Raw genomic sequence first — 17,068 nt, 5'->3', positions numbered from 1 at the left:
TATATGGAGCTTCCAAGAATTATTACTATTGTATGGTCAAATTGAATGGAACTGTTTGGGGCATGGTTTTTGTGTGCCTTTCCGGGAGTCCATAAGGGTGAAACTATTTTCACAGTAATACTGAGACCTTTGTTTTTTCGCTTTTTTCAGTGTTGATATATGCAGTAGTAGTTAAATCTGTTGATGCTTTAGCATGAATAAAGGCAGGCACCAAACTATACCAGTGGTCATTGTACTCTTCACTGTCACTGCAGTCACAGGAAGAAAAATAGCACATGAAATAAATGCCAGATTCCCTTAAAATTTTTCTTGAAGCAATGAAAATCTATTAATTTTTAAAAATCTCTACCTGTAAGTCTCTGTCTTTTTAATATCCTGTGTGACAAAATGAGAATGTGTAAAGCACATCGACTGTATCCCATAGTGCAATGGTTGTCTTGAGGAAACCACTTACGTAATTGTTTGAATTGTGAGCTGAACTAGCTGCTTTTTTCATTAAATGCCATTTTAACTTGAAAGAACAATTCCACTTCTCTCATTTGTTTGGAAAGTATAGCAAGTTCCTTTAAAATATCTTATTTGTATTAATATATGATAGGTTATTTTTATATGAATTTAATGCATACTTATTTTTAAATTCTTGGCTTTAATTTTTCATTTAATAAGGTAAATAACCACAAATGAATACTTTTAGGGGGTCCTCAGTAATTTTTAAGAGTGTCAAAGAATTCTGAAATCAAAAGTTTGAAGACCACTGCTGTAGGTTATCTTTTCTGAAATAAACTCCCTTTTGTCTATATAAGATCTAGTAACTTCAAAGGTAATTACATTTCTGTGATTCTAAGATTCTGTGATTTTAAGATTTTGAGATTTCCACAAAAGGATGGGTAGGGGAAAACAGACCTTTTAGTAGATAGCTATCTGCATTCTGTTTCAATGAGTGAACTGAGTGGAGCTGGTATGCGTTTTTTGATTTCTTTCAACAAACATTTATAAAGTACCTGCACTGTATAAAGTATAATGTTGGTTGCTATAGAGAATACCCAGTGAATCATTCTTAGAGGCATTAAGTTGTAATCTTCGTGAAAGCAAGAACTTTGTCTTTTCTAGCAGGGGAAGCATCGTGGTAGGCAGGCGGATGTCTTTTGAAATCCACACGAGTCACTTGTTTCATCTCCTTAGGCAGGTTGCTATCCTCTCTGAACATTTTTCTTCAACTGTAATATGGGAAAAATATATACTATTCTGGATTATTTTGATGATTAGGAACTTTTAATGTAAAGTGCTTTGGCAGTGTTCTGAAATATTTTAGCCAGGTTATATAAAGGGCTTGATTTTGTAGCTATTTTCTAACCCAAGAAGCATAGAAACATAGAATGGAAAATTCTATATGTGTATGTAAAAGTAATTTTTAAGAAAAGTTTAATTCATAAGAGCAAAATTTATTTTTAGTGGCCAGAAAATAATTAGGCTGTCAAAATTAATTTATTTTTTCAAACGAGAACTGATTTTTATAAAAAAGTATAAGTTAAAATAGCTATTAGATTTGTTTGCTACATTATGTTCTGTTAACCATAACCAAAACTGAGTTTTAATATAGTAATTTAGCTTATCTTTACTTATTTTTGTCATTTTCCTTTAAAAATTTATATTATAGAAAAAAATTGATAGAAATTCTATGTTAATAATAAAAGTAATACACATCGAGTTAAACAAAAGAAGGTTTTCAGTGATACTATTCCTTCAGATGTAAATGAACATGTTTTACTTATTTCTAATTCGATTTTATAGATTTAGTTCCAAATAGAAAAGCATTTAAAAATTTTGTTACAATAAGGTTATTTCATTTCCATGTTAAATTTATTGCCAATAGCAATTCATTCTGTAAATCAGAATTTCATAAAATGCAAAAATTTTTTTTTAGTCTGAGTGTTCTTTTTAAATCTTTACAGGAAAATGGATGTGTCTTTGACAGAGACTATTTTCATGTATCTCTGCTTGTGCAAATTATAGAACATAAATTTTCTTTCTCCAAAAATAAATTTTTGCTTGCCTGGTGACTCCAGTCTTTCTGTGGCATAGTGATGTTTGGCTTCTGGTTCTTATTGAGAGGTGCAGTATATGGATTTTAAACATTGCATCTATAGAAATCGATCCAAATGTATAATAGCCTTAGAATATTTTTACTTATACGTGAAGAAATACTGTGTCATTACGTGTCATTTATTAATGTGGAAGAAACTAGAGATTCTTCCCTGGGTTGATATACACTGACATTTATTTTTAAACATGGAATTCGAAAGTAGAGGTGGAGTAGAGCAATGAATGCTCTTTACAGAGGCAGAGGCACAAGGGAGCCTATACCCATTGTTAGATTTCTATATTGCAGACTATTTTTACATTTCTCTTCATTCATCAACTGCTCTTCAAGTCACATATGCATGCTCACTAATTTAACAGTCACCTGTTGTCATGGCAGCAGAGAACAAAAATGAAATTCATTATTTTATGCGGTGAGAGTTCGCAGGTGATACAGGTGCTGGCGGGGGTGGAGCAGGGGGGAATACTGTGGGCTTTTGCTTTGTATAGCTCCCCAAGCAAGAGGCTGTGTCTGTATTAACAAGTGCCATGGGATTGTGGCACTTTGTCTGAGGTTGCATTCTCTACAATCTAGTGTCCCTTTATACACTCATTAGACTACATGGGGCCAACTCTAGTTCTGTTGATAATATGGCAACCATACAATGGTTTTCATCAAGACAAATTCATGTAAAGGGATTTTCCAGTGTAAATTATTAGCTGATAAACAAATAAGTCCATGTGTTTTTGCATCTGTCTGTCTGAAGGGGTGCTGATAATGATAACAATTCTCACTGTCTTTTTCCCTTTTTGAAATAATTAAAATAATTGTTGAAAATGGAACTTTTTTCTAAATGAGATATCCAATGAGGTAACTTGGATTGAAAGAAATCTTCCAGAAAACTGCTAATTATAGAAAAGCATTTCCTTTGGTTATTTCTGTAAACCTGCCTAGTATGTATTTATTGAATGCCTATTACATACATGGCATTGTGGCGGACGCTCTGTGAGATATGGGAATTCATTATCCATGGTTAGTTAATTTAAACCCACATAAAGAAACTAACCAAAAGCATGTAACAAGCACAGGCCATTCCATTATTTGGCCTGTTCAATTTTTTTTGCACTTTATTCAGTATATGCTACATTTAAAAAAAATTCGTTATCTTGATAAGCCACCATTATTTTGTTTATTTGACTGTTCCCAATACAAAACAGTGCTTTGGAGGAGCATCGTAAATAGCCAAATACAAAATGGGTGCCAACTTTCAGCAGGGTTCATTCAATAACAAACATTTATTGAGTACCTACTATGTGCTAGGCATTGGGTGAAAACTATGGTGAATGTTAAATTCCCCCAATTACATGTCTTATTGCATATTTATACTTTCTGTCTGATATCCATTCTTCTTTCTAAAGATGCAGTTTTTAAATGCTAAAATGCATCATTTGAAAAGAGATGCTGAGGATCTTAAGATGCTGACTTACCAAACCAGAAACACACACACCTACATATACACTTGTGATTATACCCTCACTTAGACCCTTAAAGAGGTAGAAAACAGAGGTGGAAAAACAGAGGTTTATCTAATTTAACTAACAGATTTGAATGAGAATAACATTTGGATGGTGGGAATTTCCTACCTATGTTAGGAAAAACATCCTCATTTTACCCTGTTTTTAGCTGTCAAGTACATTCTGTCTGTGTTCCCTTTAGTTGTCATTCTTTTGCTGTTTTCACCTGATGCCCTACCCCCTTGCCTTCAACCTTTCTTCCAGCTTTGCATGAGAAAATAAAAATGAAACTTGCAGACACATAAAAAACTTTTAGCTTTTTTTTTTATGGGCATATTGTGTGTTTTGGGGGTCCTGCTATGTTGCCCAGGCTCGATTTGAACTCCTGGGCTCAAGCAATCTTCCTGTCTCAGCCTCTTGAGTAGCTGGGACTGTAGGTGCACATAACTGCACCTAGCTAACAATACTCTTCTTCACCTTTCTCTCTGACTACCTGCCCTAATGTTCCCCTTACTCTCAGTAATGTGGTCTTCTATTGTGCTACTCAAAGTATGATCCAAGGACCCATGCCACTTCATACCAGTTCATGATGAGATAGTGCAAAGTTACAAGTAAGCGTTTAGAAACTTTGATAATAATTTGATAGAATAATTTTGTCTGCTGAATCTAACAAGATGTTTATCTGGTATTTTCCATTTCAAAAACTTTATTTCTCTAATGATTAATCATTTTTTTAAACAAAACAATAGTCTACATAGAGAAGCACTGGCCAAATACATTCATTGTATCTCTAAAGATGCCTTTGGATTTCTTACCTCTATGCCTTTGCCTGGTTTTTAGCTAACACTGCCTGGCTCTTAAAATTTAACTGTAATGTCATCTCCTTCATGAGTTTTTCTCTGAAATCCTACTGAAGTTCTTTGTATTTCTGATGAAACTTTTATAACTAATATTTTAAATTCAGTATCATTTAACATTCTACACAAATGCGCCTCCTTTTTGCAGTATCATTTTGGAGACTACCCCCGAGAGATACAATCAGGATGGATAAGAGCATGGACTTTAAAGCTGTAGATACCTGGACTGGAATCCTGAGTTCTGTCATTTAAGAGTTGAGGGGACTTGGGGAGGTCAACTAGCCCTTTTTTGCCTCAGTTTACTCATTTATCAAATGAGACTATTGGTATCACCTGTGTCTTAAGGTTACTATGAGGATTAAATGAAATAATACATATGAAGCATTAAGTATACAGTTCCTGGCACATACTAAACACTCAATATAAAACTGCTATTAATATTTTTATTATTAATATTAGCAGCATTTTATATATATAAATAAAATAAAAATACAGTACTTTTTTTTTTTTTTTTTTGAGACGGAGTCTTACCCTGTCGCCCATGCTGGAGTGCAATGGGGCAATCTCGGCTCACTGCAACCTCCGCTTCCCGGGTTCAAGTGATTCTCCTGCCTCAGCCTCCTGAGTAGCTGGGATTACAGGCGTGTGCCACCACGCCCGGTATCTTTAGTAGAGATGGGGTTTCACCATGTTGGCCAGGCTGGTCTCAAACTCCTGACCTTGTGACCCACCCACCTCAACCTTCCAAAGTGCTGGGATTACAGGCATGAGCCAGCATGCCTGGCCAAAATATAGTACTTTTTATTGACTTCATCCAAGCATTGCCTGAAATTAGTGATTTAATCATATTGTTTTGAGGAAAAAGAAGATATGAAGAAACTGACACAATTTCTTGATAGACCCATTTTTGAAGACATAGCTGGTGTGGGTAGTGTGCATAGGGATGGAACATCTTTAGGTGTCTGCAGATTTCTAATGGGTTTTGGGGAACTAGGAGAGTGCTGCAGAGGCACCCTTGTGTAAGTGCTGCAAGCTTAAGTTGAATCACTCATGAGATGCTTTTTTCCTACAGGCAAAACTAACACTACCAAAGGAAAATGGAATTTTAAAAAAAGTTTAGAAGAAGGAAATATATCTAAAAATATCCCACCACCACCACCAAAAAATTTGGCTGGAACACCTGGGTTTTTCTGAGTATAATTTTAGTTAGGTAAACATTGAAAAGATGTATTTTCCTAAGAAAGGAAAGACTCATTTAATGGAAAATGGTGATTGGCAGTATTTTAAGATGCAGAAGATTAGTTTTGGAAAAGATATTCCTGTTTTAAAGAATAAGATGTGAATTTGAACAAGCAGCAATAATGAGGACTAATACTCATTATTGCTTAGCTGACAAAATGTATCCCCAAATAGCCTTCTTTGTAGGATAATTACCTACACAGACACGTAGATGTGCACTACAGTGCTTAATCATGCAGTAGTTAAGTGATTGTTTTAATGTGTGCACTAAACAAGTATATTAAAACCATATTATGGATTCATAGCTATGTAGGATATGCTTTATTAGGCTTTAAAAAATAGATAAGCTGTCTTAAAAGTAAGCATAAATATGCTCAATAGAAAACTAAATTAACTGCCTAACAAAATGGCACTGAATTTAAGGGAGTAGATTATGTTTTTGTGGTCAAGTTATTTTTGGTATATTGAATGTGAATTCAAAAGGAAGCCTATAAACAAAATTTCGAGAAGAGCTAGAGAAGATGAATTAAGAGGTACGTAAGCCCTTGCTAGACAAGGGCAATAATACAAAGACATAATTTACTATAGTTGGAGGATAAGGAAAACAAAGTAAAACCTAGATTATTTGAGACCTTACAGCTGATTTTACATCTGTAGGTGTACACACAGTGTTTGCACGCATGCACACACACACACACACACATATGCCCATCAAGTACATATATAGATCTGAAAAAAATGAGTGGCAACATTTTCTATAAGAGAAGTTGGGCTGAATGCACACACCTGTTTTCAGTAATAATGTCTCTTAGATCTGAATGGCACAACAGTCTATCAGGGAGGTGGTGAAATCATCACAGACTGTTGAGTGATTCAAAATTAGATCAGAGGAAGTACTTTAAAAGTACACTGTAGCAAAAAATCTAATGTTGGTAAGGCAATAAAAAGATGACCTAAATCAATCTTTTCAGCCTTTAACTTTTAATGCTTTTGTGTAGTTTAAAAATAGAAAAATATAATGTTTACAGAAGTACTGAAAGGGCCTTATCTCTAAAGAGCTTATTATTTAACATAAATATATGATATTCATGGTTTTGTTATAGAAACAGTACAAATATAGTTATGTATCTTAGTCCTTTCCCCACTACTATGAAATCCACAATGATGGAAGAACTAAGGGTTTGAAGAAGCATTTAAGAAATGTTTGGTAGCATTTTCTTTACGCGTTGTATTCCAAACACATATGTCCAATATAATAGACTTTGATATTTAGTCAAAATTAAATAAGATTTAAGTTTTTTTATTTTTAATGTTAATGTAACTAGATAAAACAATGATGATGATAAAATGGTATACAGATTCTTTGAGAATCATTAGTTAATGTGTATTTAAAAAAAGGGGTGATTGAATGGGAAGCAGCTTATAGAAAAGTTAGTTTTCATGTTCTTTCTGACCTTAACTTAAATAATTGGCAATCAGATGCAGTCAGTCTCTTTTATATCATTTGATTTCTCTTATATTCAAAGTCAGTGAAGGTACTGCATAAAATGACTGAAATTGAGAAGAAAGGGCTCAATAAAGTTTTCTAACAGTTTCTAATTTCTGCTTTTTTCATTTCATGTGCTATTCTAACCTACAGTGATTTGCTTGGGGCACTCTTGCTCACCTTTGGGAAACCTTATTCTCATGTCAATCAAATGCATATTAACAAGCAGTGGTAACTTACTGTTCCCTGGAGTCAGCCTATGTGACTTTTTGGATAAACTATGGGTTAGACTTATGGTCCCATGGATCAGTGGCTTGGAACCAATCTTGACGGAGCCCTCCTTTTCTGTGACTGTTTCTAGGCCAGCAGTGTACCCTTTGACTGGTGTAAATGCTTGGTCGCTCGCTTGCCACACATGTGACCAGCTTTACATAAACTTCATAGAAAATTGGCTTATGCTAACTTCTCTTACAATCCTTGATCTCAAGTATGCTGTTTGATACAAAGTCCATTTACATACAGAAAACAGAGAAGAAAGTCCTTTGTCCAGTTCTTGAAGCTTGCTCTGGTAGCAAAGGAAAACTAAATAACCATTTCAATTTTCCATTGGAAGTGGTAATGGTGGAGAGGTGCTGACCATGGGTAACATTTGTCTTGGTGCCTAGCTCACTGATAGGATGTAGAAGATGTTCAATAAGTGTTTGTTGGATAAACGAATAAATGATCATTCCAAAGTAGGCTAAATTTTGGCACTGCTTTTCTGCATCCCTTTCTAAGCAGCTGGTCTCCTAGACAGCTCCATGGGAGCTGCAGAAACACAGGAGGATGAGAAAAAGATGGGAATTTAATACCAAAAGAATAGAAGTGGCAGTGTCTGTCTAGCCATCTTTTGACTAGTTAGCCTAAAACCATTCAATATGACGTACTGGGGGAAAAAATCGTGGAATTTTGGAGACAAACTACTTCGCTACTTACTTACTAATATTCTACCCAGGGCAGGTTACTTAATGTCTCTGAGGCTGAATTTTTCTTCATTTAAAATGGATAAATTACTGTTTGTCTTAGAAGCTTGTTTTGAGGTAAATAACTTTGGATGGTATGTAGGTGTGTCTCAACAAAAGTAACAGTAGTTTTCATTTTTTGAGTGTCTTATAGATGCTTGGGACAGGGATGGAGGGTGTACACATATTTTCGTCAATCTTTCTACCAGGTGTTCAAGGTAGAGTATCATTCCTGTTACTCAGGCATTTACATTGAGAGTCAGTGATGAAAAGGAATCTACACAAGGTTGCAGAGCTCAGAAGTGTGAAAGCAGAGATTTGACTTAAATTTATCTAATTCCTTTGCCCAGGCTTTATTTTACCTGATTCATAAATATTATTTCTTTCCTTGTCCAAAAGAAATGGAATTAAACGGTTCTTCTTTTTCTAATTAATCTGGTTACCCTCTTCTATAGGGTGGTATCCTTAACTCCCATACTAAACTTCAGTAGGCCCATTTTGTTCACTTGTTTAGAATCTAGCTGTGGCCTACATTTAGATAATGCTTTTAGGTTTTATGATTGCATCTCACATCTTTTCAATAGATTTCTTCTATGTAATTTCAAGTTAGATTACTGTAATACTAAAGTCCAGATAGGCTAGGGGATGCAATAAACTTTTTGTGGCAATGAAGTAACTCCAATTTCCCATAAGCCACTTGAGGGAGAAAACAAGACAGAGCCTTCCAGACACATAAAAGTACAACGGTGTTTCTTCTGCTGTGCATGGAGTCAGAGATTCTGCTGGCCATGTGTCTGTATGTGATGTCAGTGGGAACTTTGAATATTTAGGGTGGAGATGCCTAACTTGGATAATCTGACTTTGGATCTATTAGCAGAAGCTGGAAATGCTTATAACTATGACTGAGTCAGAAGGATATGAACCTTGGACTTGTTCTGACAGTTGCCTTTAATTAAATGAGCCTGGCCCTCTTAGATTCTGGCAAGTCAGCTATTCAGAAAGCACTGGTCTTTGAAAATCTTGTAACTTTCCCAAGTTTTGTTTTCACTCAGCATCTTGGATTTTGTGTTTTCCATTTACAGATTTATAATCGTTTAGATTCAAATTGCTGTGGATTCAGACCTCGCAAGGAAGATGCCTGTGTACAGAATGGATTGAGGCCAAAATGTGATGACCAAGGTTCTGCGGCTCTAGCACACATTATCCAGCGAAAGCATGACCCAAGGCATTTGGTTTTTATAGACAACAAGGGTTTCTTTGACAGGAGTGAAGATAACTTAAACTTCAAATTGTTAGAAGGCATCAAAGAGTAAGTTTTATAGTAACATCTGCAGGACATCACATTTATGTTAGATAAGTAGCAAGGTTCTGAGAAAACTCACATCTTACATCTGATCATTTTAACCCTTGAAAATAATTGTGAATGTGGAATCTGGGAATCGAGACCAAGAAGGGAAAGAAACCCAAGAAGAACAGAACCAGAGTGCAGCCATGGCGCCTCTATCAACAACCAATACCGCCTACAAAGCACATGCTACATTTCACATTCATGATGTTGCTTGGTTCTCATGTGGGTTTTGTTGGAAGAATGCAGGGACCTCTGGCATAGGATTTGGCAGAGGAGGGATAAGCAGGTGGCAGAGGCTCCATTATTAGGCATAAGATAGGACATGGGAAGAACTAATAGACGTGCAAATATTGACATGGCAGAATGTCCAAATTCATAATGAACTCAAATGACTTTTATGAATGCAGTGGAAAATGACAGCCAATCTGGTAAGCAAGGCATAATCTCAAAGGAAAGCTGGCTGTAGAATTCAGCAGGAGGATTTCTCAGCATTTTGAAATCCTTCGAGGAGACATAGATTAAGGGGAAAAGTAACACCTGAAAGAGAGGGCTTATGGAGGCTAGTTAGGGAAGAATTATTTATTTACTTAGGGTTGACCAAGAATTCAGGGAAGATCTCAAAGATCTGAGGACATCCGGCAAGACTCAGAAAGAATGCAGAGTGGAGAGGGAACCAAAGAAGGAGTTCTGCAATGCAGAAGTTAAAACACAGTGGTTGCTCATGGCACACTTGATCATACATCTATTGGAAATAAAGGAAATTAAGACATTTAGTAATGGCAAGAACCCAGCTATAAAGCGTGAGCTGTTCAACCCCAGCAGTGGAAATTGTGGCTGAATTTCAAGCTCCACAGCATAGTGGGCAGAGCCACTCTCCATACTTCCCATCTTAGTCAGAAATCAGATTGACTAAGAGACTGTGGTAGGGTGGAGACCTAAAAATAGAAGGTTCATTGGTAAAATAGGTAACCAGCTGTGTGAAGCTAGGTGACTGCTGGAAAGCTCATGAGCAAGTCTAAAATTGAGGTTAGAACCCAAGTCTTCCAAATGCAAGTCCAGTATTTTTTTTTTTCTGTAATAACTGTGGTGTTATTTCTGTAGTAACTGTGGTGTGCTCTGTTACTATTACTCTTGTTAATAATATTCTGGAGCATATTTCTGTAATAACTGTGGTGTGCTCTGTTACTATTACTCTTGTTAATAATATTCTGGAGCATATTTCAATCATTCTTCCTAAACACTATGACTTACATGGTGTGGATTTTATGTACTTTAGCATTAAGAGCAATACTGTTCCTGTAAGAGTTTTATAAGACACGATTTTATAAGTTTTTGCCGGGTCTTGCTCTGTTGATACTTGTTTCTCACATCTCTTTGTGGATTGAAGGCAGGATATGTGGCAGGTTCTCTCTTTTAAGCTAAGGAAATTTTATTTATGGGAAAATTTAGTTTTCTAAGACATCACTTACTAAGGTGATATTACAGGGTCTTCTTGAATCCCTAAATTCCCTCTTAGAATTATGAGTGCCTGAAGAATACAGTCCATCCATTTCATACATTTATGTAAATGTGAATATCTTTATTTCTTCTTTCAAAGAAGATTTATGTTTAAATGCATTATGAGGAGTAATGGGTTTGAAATTAAATCTTCTTTGAAAATATAATTCACACATTGAAAAGCAAAAATGAAGGCTTTTCTAATCCCTGATTTATGCATTGAATATTCCTACTATTATATCAATGTAGTGCAGAGACAGGTAATATTTTTGCTTTCCTTTATGAAAAGGATTAGCCACTAAGGAGATCCAATGGTTTTAATGATTTCGTCTCATACATTCTGCCACAGCTAAATTAGTTGAAGGGCTATAGAACTGACAATTCATGGATTATTAACACTTCATAAAGCAAAAATGCTACTTAATACTAGAGCCCCTAATGTTTAGGCCCTAAACTATATAGTAATGTCTTCAGGGAACTCAGAGCATCTTATAAACATTCTTTCATTCCACACTTCCTCACATGCATTAAGCATGTCCAGCGCTGTGGCCTTTGTTCTTTCTGCAGCATCAGAACTGCTAGAGCACCTGATCCTTGGCTTTCGGGCACCCTCTGTGCCATCTCCATTGTGCTCCATTGAAATTTGGAAGAGGTGCTTAGAAGGCCTGAAATTTCTGGCAAAGTGTACTGTTTAAGCAAGTATATATGTTCTCACTATAGTTTTTGAGGTATAACTGAGTTTATTAGAAATGTACTCTTAAAACAATATTTTTACTGTGCTTTTATCAGCATTTTAATGAAAGCTGAGAAATGTCAAATTGGGGATTTAGCAAAATATTACTTATGTTTTTGATCTAGAAATTTTGCTAAGTCCTTCAGATAATGTATATGCTGGACTCCTGGCTTTCTACTTTCTAAACGAAGAAAAGCAAGCACAATGCATTCTTTTAAGGTAATTCAGCAAAGACCCCTCTAAATTGGTCTTAGGTTTTCCAGAGAGACTTTCATTGTGGAACTAAAACTTTTCTCTGAAACTTGAGTTTTGCTAAAATTATTTGAAAACATTTTAATACTCCAGTTAAATAAAATGATCCTAAATCCTCAGAGTTCCAGGAGTATGACTCAAAGACAATTCTTTCTTTAATTTGATGTTTCTGAATGAATCTTATCTCATTTTAGTACAAACATTTTTTATTATTTCACATAAATTCAGTTGTGTAACTTCTATTCAGGCAGAATACTTTATTGAAGTTGTCATTATCAATTTGTCTCTCATATTTTCTTGCATAAAATCCCACCCTGACACATCTGAGGATACTGTTCAGATCCTTGACAGATTAAAGGGGTTTTCACAGGTGAAATGAGCCTGACTAAGAAAAAGTATTTCTACCAGTCTAATAGGATCCTTTCTTATTCCATGCCTTTGTTTGAGTGTACAGAATGACCTTAAGTAAGATGTCTGTCATGTTCTGAATGGTGCAGAATATTCAGTTCACTGGAAACACTTTCTTCTAGTATATTATTATTAAGAGAAGTGTCATCTTGGCAGTGACAAAAATGTTTTGGTTCTCAAAGCTACCATTTGATAGTGTGATTTATGACAGATTAATGAAAGGCAGGACAGTTGGGTAAGGAGTACTATTCCCAAGCAATTACTAAGATTGAAATATCATTTTATCTTTTCAGGTTTCCCGCTTCTGCAGTTTCCGTTTTGAAGAGCCAGCACTTACGGCAGAAACTTCTTCAGTCTCTGTTTCTTGATAAAGTGTACTGGGAAAGTCAAGGAGGTAGACAAGGAATTGAAAAGCTTATCGATGTAATAGAACACAGAGCCAAAATTCTTATCACCTATATCAATGCACACGGGGTCAAAGTATTACCTATGAATGAATGACAAAAGAAACTTCTGGCTAGGGTGTTAGATATATTTATGCATTTTTGGTTTTGTTTTTAAATCAAGCACATCAACCTCAAGCCCGTTTAGCAATGAGGCAGTGTAGATGAATACGTAAAATAAATGACTTTAACCAAGTAGCTATAATGGGACTGAGCACTGTATGCATACTTAAAAAGGTTTTGAAAAACAAACTACTTGAGAAATATTTGTTTATATTTTTCTCTAACATCATGCTATGTGTGAATCTGAACATCTGACAACAGAAGTTTCGGTTATTATTCTAGCTAAGTTTTGAAAACATTTGTCATGTTGTTTAATAGAAGAGTGCAAACCAGAGGTACTGACTCCATTAATAAACCATATTTTGTGCCATTTTGAGTGTTCTGACCAAATACTAATGGGAATGATTCTTGACATTTTTCTGTTGCTGATTGTTAACATAGAGCAGTCTCTACACTACCCTGAGGCAACTCTACATTGGGACACTGAGGCCCACAGCCTTCAAGAGCATCAGAGCTGACCATACATTTAAACAGAAATGCTGGTTTATTTGCAAAATCACCAGTATATTTTCTATTGTGTCTATAAATAATCAGCCATTTAAGTACAAGAATCATATTTTCCATTCCTTTTTAGAAATTTATTTTGTTGCCCCTATGGAAATCATTCACATCTGACAATTTATATGTTAAAGAGTTTTACTCTCTCTATTTTGGTCCAATTTGTATCTAGTGGCTGAGAAATTAAATAATTCTAAAGTATGAAGTTACCTATCTGAAAATGTACCTACAGAGTATCATTTTAAAATGGATGTCTCTTAAAAATTTTGTTACTTTTACAAACGATGTAATATAATTTATGTACATTTTATTAATAATAGTAAATTCCTTAAAATTTGTTCTATGTAGTTATATTTAATTTGATTTAATGGTTACTGCCCAGATATTGAGAATTGGTCCAAATATTGAGTGTGTTTCAATATATTATCTGGCTTATTTCAACATGAGTAATATGAGCAAAATAAGTTAAAATCTGCCTCTGATCAATTTTCCTCATGGCTAGAGCTAAAACAGTAAATTTGGACAATATTAAGCCTCAAATAATCATCTCCAAACTCCCTCTAACACTTTTTAAATCAGATTGGAAGACATGGACAAATCAGGTTCATGTGTTGCATCTTTATGTCCTTTGCCAATATCCAAGATCATCACATATGGCAGATATTCACATAGAGTTTCAAATTCATAATAGATTACCATTACCCTCCTACCCTTACACATCCTACTCCTTATTTAAAAGTTCTATTTGTGACTTTTTCATTTCCCGAAAGTTTAGAAATACAATTTGAGAATGTTTATAATACATTCTCTCCTGTCTTTTCACAGTCACGTCTGTTATTGCTAAAATACACCACATTTTCTTTGTTCTGGTCAAGGGTAACTCAATATCTGTGTGAAAGAGAACTACTAACAACATTACAATAGAGGCTAGATTTGAAAAAAAATCTATAGATCTAATTGATACAATTGTAGAACAAAATGTCAAAATAATGTTTTAAGTATAAGAGAAGATGGGCCAAAGAGAGAGAGATCATTTGAAAATCTAATTGTAGCTTTTCTAGGCTCACATTCATGTACTACTTTTAGCACCCTTATGGGCTGTGCTCGCCCCCTGGACAGTTGAACTTTGGATTATCTTCCTCTTCAATTTTCCCTCCGTTGACCTGAGTGTCTCCCTCTGCTTCTACAGATTTATAGTACTCCTTGGCTCTTTTGAGTCTCCACTTTTACTCACTGTCTCTGGGATTTTTGAGATCCTTTTCTTCTCTTATAAATCATCCTCTTAATGAAAATTAGCCTAACAAAAGTTTGGAGACTGGAGTTCTACTTTGAGCCACTGACTTGAAATAACTCTTTTGGCACGTTGCCTGACATCTTATCTTACCAAGGTGGCGTATTTGCATTTTTACTGCTTAAAACATTTTTTTTTTTACCATCTTGATCCAGATTTATCATACTGATGGTAGGACTAACAGGCTTTTTAGAAGCTGGCTTTAACTTTGAGTCTCAAGCTACAATGCTGTTGGGCAGCCTGATCTTCCCACGTGAGGGTTTAACTTTGTTTATTTGCCTCCAGTTATTCCAAAATGCTTATTAAATGAAAGGCCCAGGAACATGTTTATTGTAGTCACCTTTGCTTTTTAACAATTTTGTTTTGTAATCAATGAGTAATTCATGATGAATTATTTTTGACTAATGGATAGCTGAAGGCCAGGCTTTTAATTCTAATAGGTAATGTTCTTCTTTTGTCTTATTGGAACAATGAGAATACTCTGTGCATTTCAAATGCACTCCGATTATGCTGTGGTTTCATTCACATAAGCACAATATGTGTTTTATTTATAACTTCATAACAAATTTATAATATAATAATTTACCTTAGCAGACATGCAAAAGCTTATTCTTGTGTGACTTACTTTCTTTAAGCTAATAATATAAAAATAAATATGTATCTTAAAAATCTATAATAAAACATTAGAAATTAAAGATATGTGCTTTTTATTTTGCAGATGAGTTCATTTGCTTTTGTAGATGTGTTTTCAAAGCTAGGTACAGAGGAATGTTTGCTACCTTTAGCGGTGAAAAAAGAAAGAGAGTCAAGAATTTTGTTGGATTGTGTTTGTGTGTGCATATATTTGATGTCATCATTATATTTGTAATCTTTGGACTTGTAATCATAACCTGTTTATTCTACTGTGCCATTAAATATACTTTACCTTATCATAACGAATAAAATCCTTAGATGCAGACTTATTTACACACTGTCTTATGAAATTCTTATGTTTATGTCAGCACAGAACAAGCACACATTTAGAGCATTCATCTGAAAATTATATGGAAATTGAACATGGGTCAAATAAAGATGATAAAGACCTTTTTTTAAAAAATTAAGTATCATAAACAATAATCAAGAACTTTCATTCATGAAAGATAACTAGAATTGACTTGTCAGATAAAGATGATAAAAATTGACACTTGGGACTACTAGGGGGGACAAGTGTTGAAAAACTAACTCTTGGGTATTATGCTCTGCACCTAGGTGACGGGATCATTCATATCCCAAACCTCAGCATCACGCAGTATGCCCAGGTAACAACTCTGCACATTTACCCCCTGAATCTAAAATAAATGTTGAAAAAGAAGAAAAAAAAGAAAGAATTGACTTGTCAGAAAAATTATATGAAACGTGGAAATAGCCAGAAGAGAGTTTTGTGTGTTTTTACAGTGCAATGCTGGGCTTAATTTTCTATTACATGGGCTACTTAACAATGCAGGAGGGCAGAGACTTGTAGACTTTGGTTCCATAGAGATGCAAATAATTTCCTTCTGGTGGAAGAGATAACCTTAATGATTATAATTTATTACTCTGTTGGGCATTAACCAGTTTTAAATCTAGTCCAACAATCTTATCCTAATATTGCCTATAAATATTTAGCTTTTGAAATACTCTTTTAAATGGTTTTTACCATCTCACCAGTGCCATCATTAATTGATTATTTGAATAAAATCTTTATATTCATTTAACATTTTCATACGAATCAGTTTTTTATCTTTTGAAAATTTTGCTTTAATAAACATTTGACCACAGAGCCATATAATTTTATTTGCTTGAGAGTCATGATTTTACATTTTGGAAAATTTTACTTTAATAAACTTTCAAAATACAACTTATACAATTTTTTTTTTTTTTTTTTTTTTTTTTTTTTGAGACGAAGCTTGCTCTGTCGCCCAGGCTGGAGTGCAGTGGCAAGATCTCAGCTCATTGCGGCCTCTGCCTTCTGGGTTCAAGGGATTTTCCTGCCTCAGCCTCCTGAGTAACTGGGATTATAGGCGCCTGCCACCATACCCTGCTAGTTTTTGTATTTTTAGCAGAGATGGGGTTTCACCATGTTGGCCAGGCTGGTCTGGTACTCCTGACCTCAGGTGATCTGCCTGCCTTGGCCTCCCAAAGTGCTGGAATTACAGGAGTGAGCCACAGCACTTGGCTGACTAACACAATTTTATGATAAAATGGGACCATGAAGTCAGCATCTTGTCCAACAACTTCATCCTCCTGATGGAGAAACTAAGGCTTAGTGAGGCAAAGTGA

At 35.0% G+C, this 17,068-nt stretch overlaps 1 protein-coding gene across 6 annotated transcripts in view; it reads left to right on the top strand.

Moving 5' to 3' along the window:
- The window catches only part of GASK1B (golgi associated kinase 1B), a 59,610-nt gene extending 43,878 nt beyond the window's left edge, over window positions 1–15,732 (top strand). For all 6 annotated transcript variants that reach the window (XM_054553272.1, XM_009240404.4, XM_063722920.1 and 3 more), the window contains 2 exon segments: window positions 9,260–9,486; window positions 12,709–15,732. In XM_054553272.1, coding sequence (XP_054409247.1) covers window positions 9,260–9,486; window positions 12,709–12,916 — 435 coding nt within the window. In that variant the 3' untranslated portion in view covers window positions 12,917–15,732.
- The last annotated feature ends 1,336 nt before the right edge of the window (window positions 15,733–17,068 follow it).

The sequence above is a fragment of the Pongo abelii genome, chromosome 3 (genome assembly GCF_028885655.2).
Source record: "Pongo abelii isolate AG06213 chromosome 3, NHGRI_mPonAbe1-v2.0_pri, whole genome shotgun sequence".
Taxonomy (NCBI): Eukaryota; Metazoa; Chordata; class Mammalia; order Primates; family Hominidae; genus Pongo; species Pongo abelii.
The sequence above is the reverse complement of the archived record's forward strand: the minus strand, read 5'-3'. Positions and strand labels throughout refer to the sequence as shown.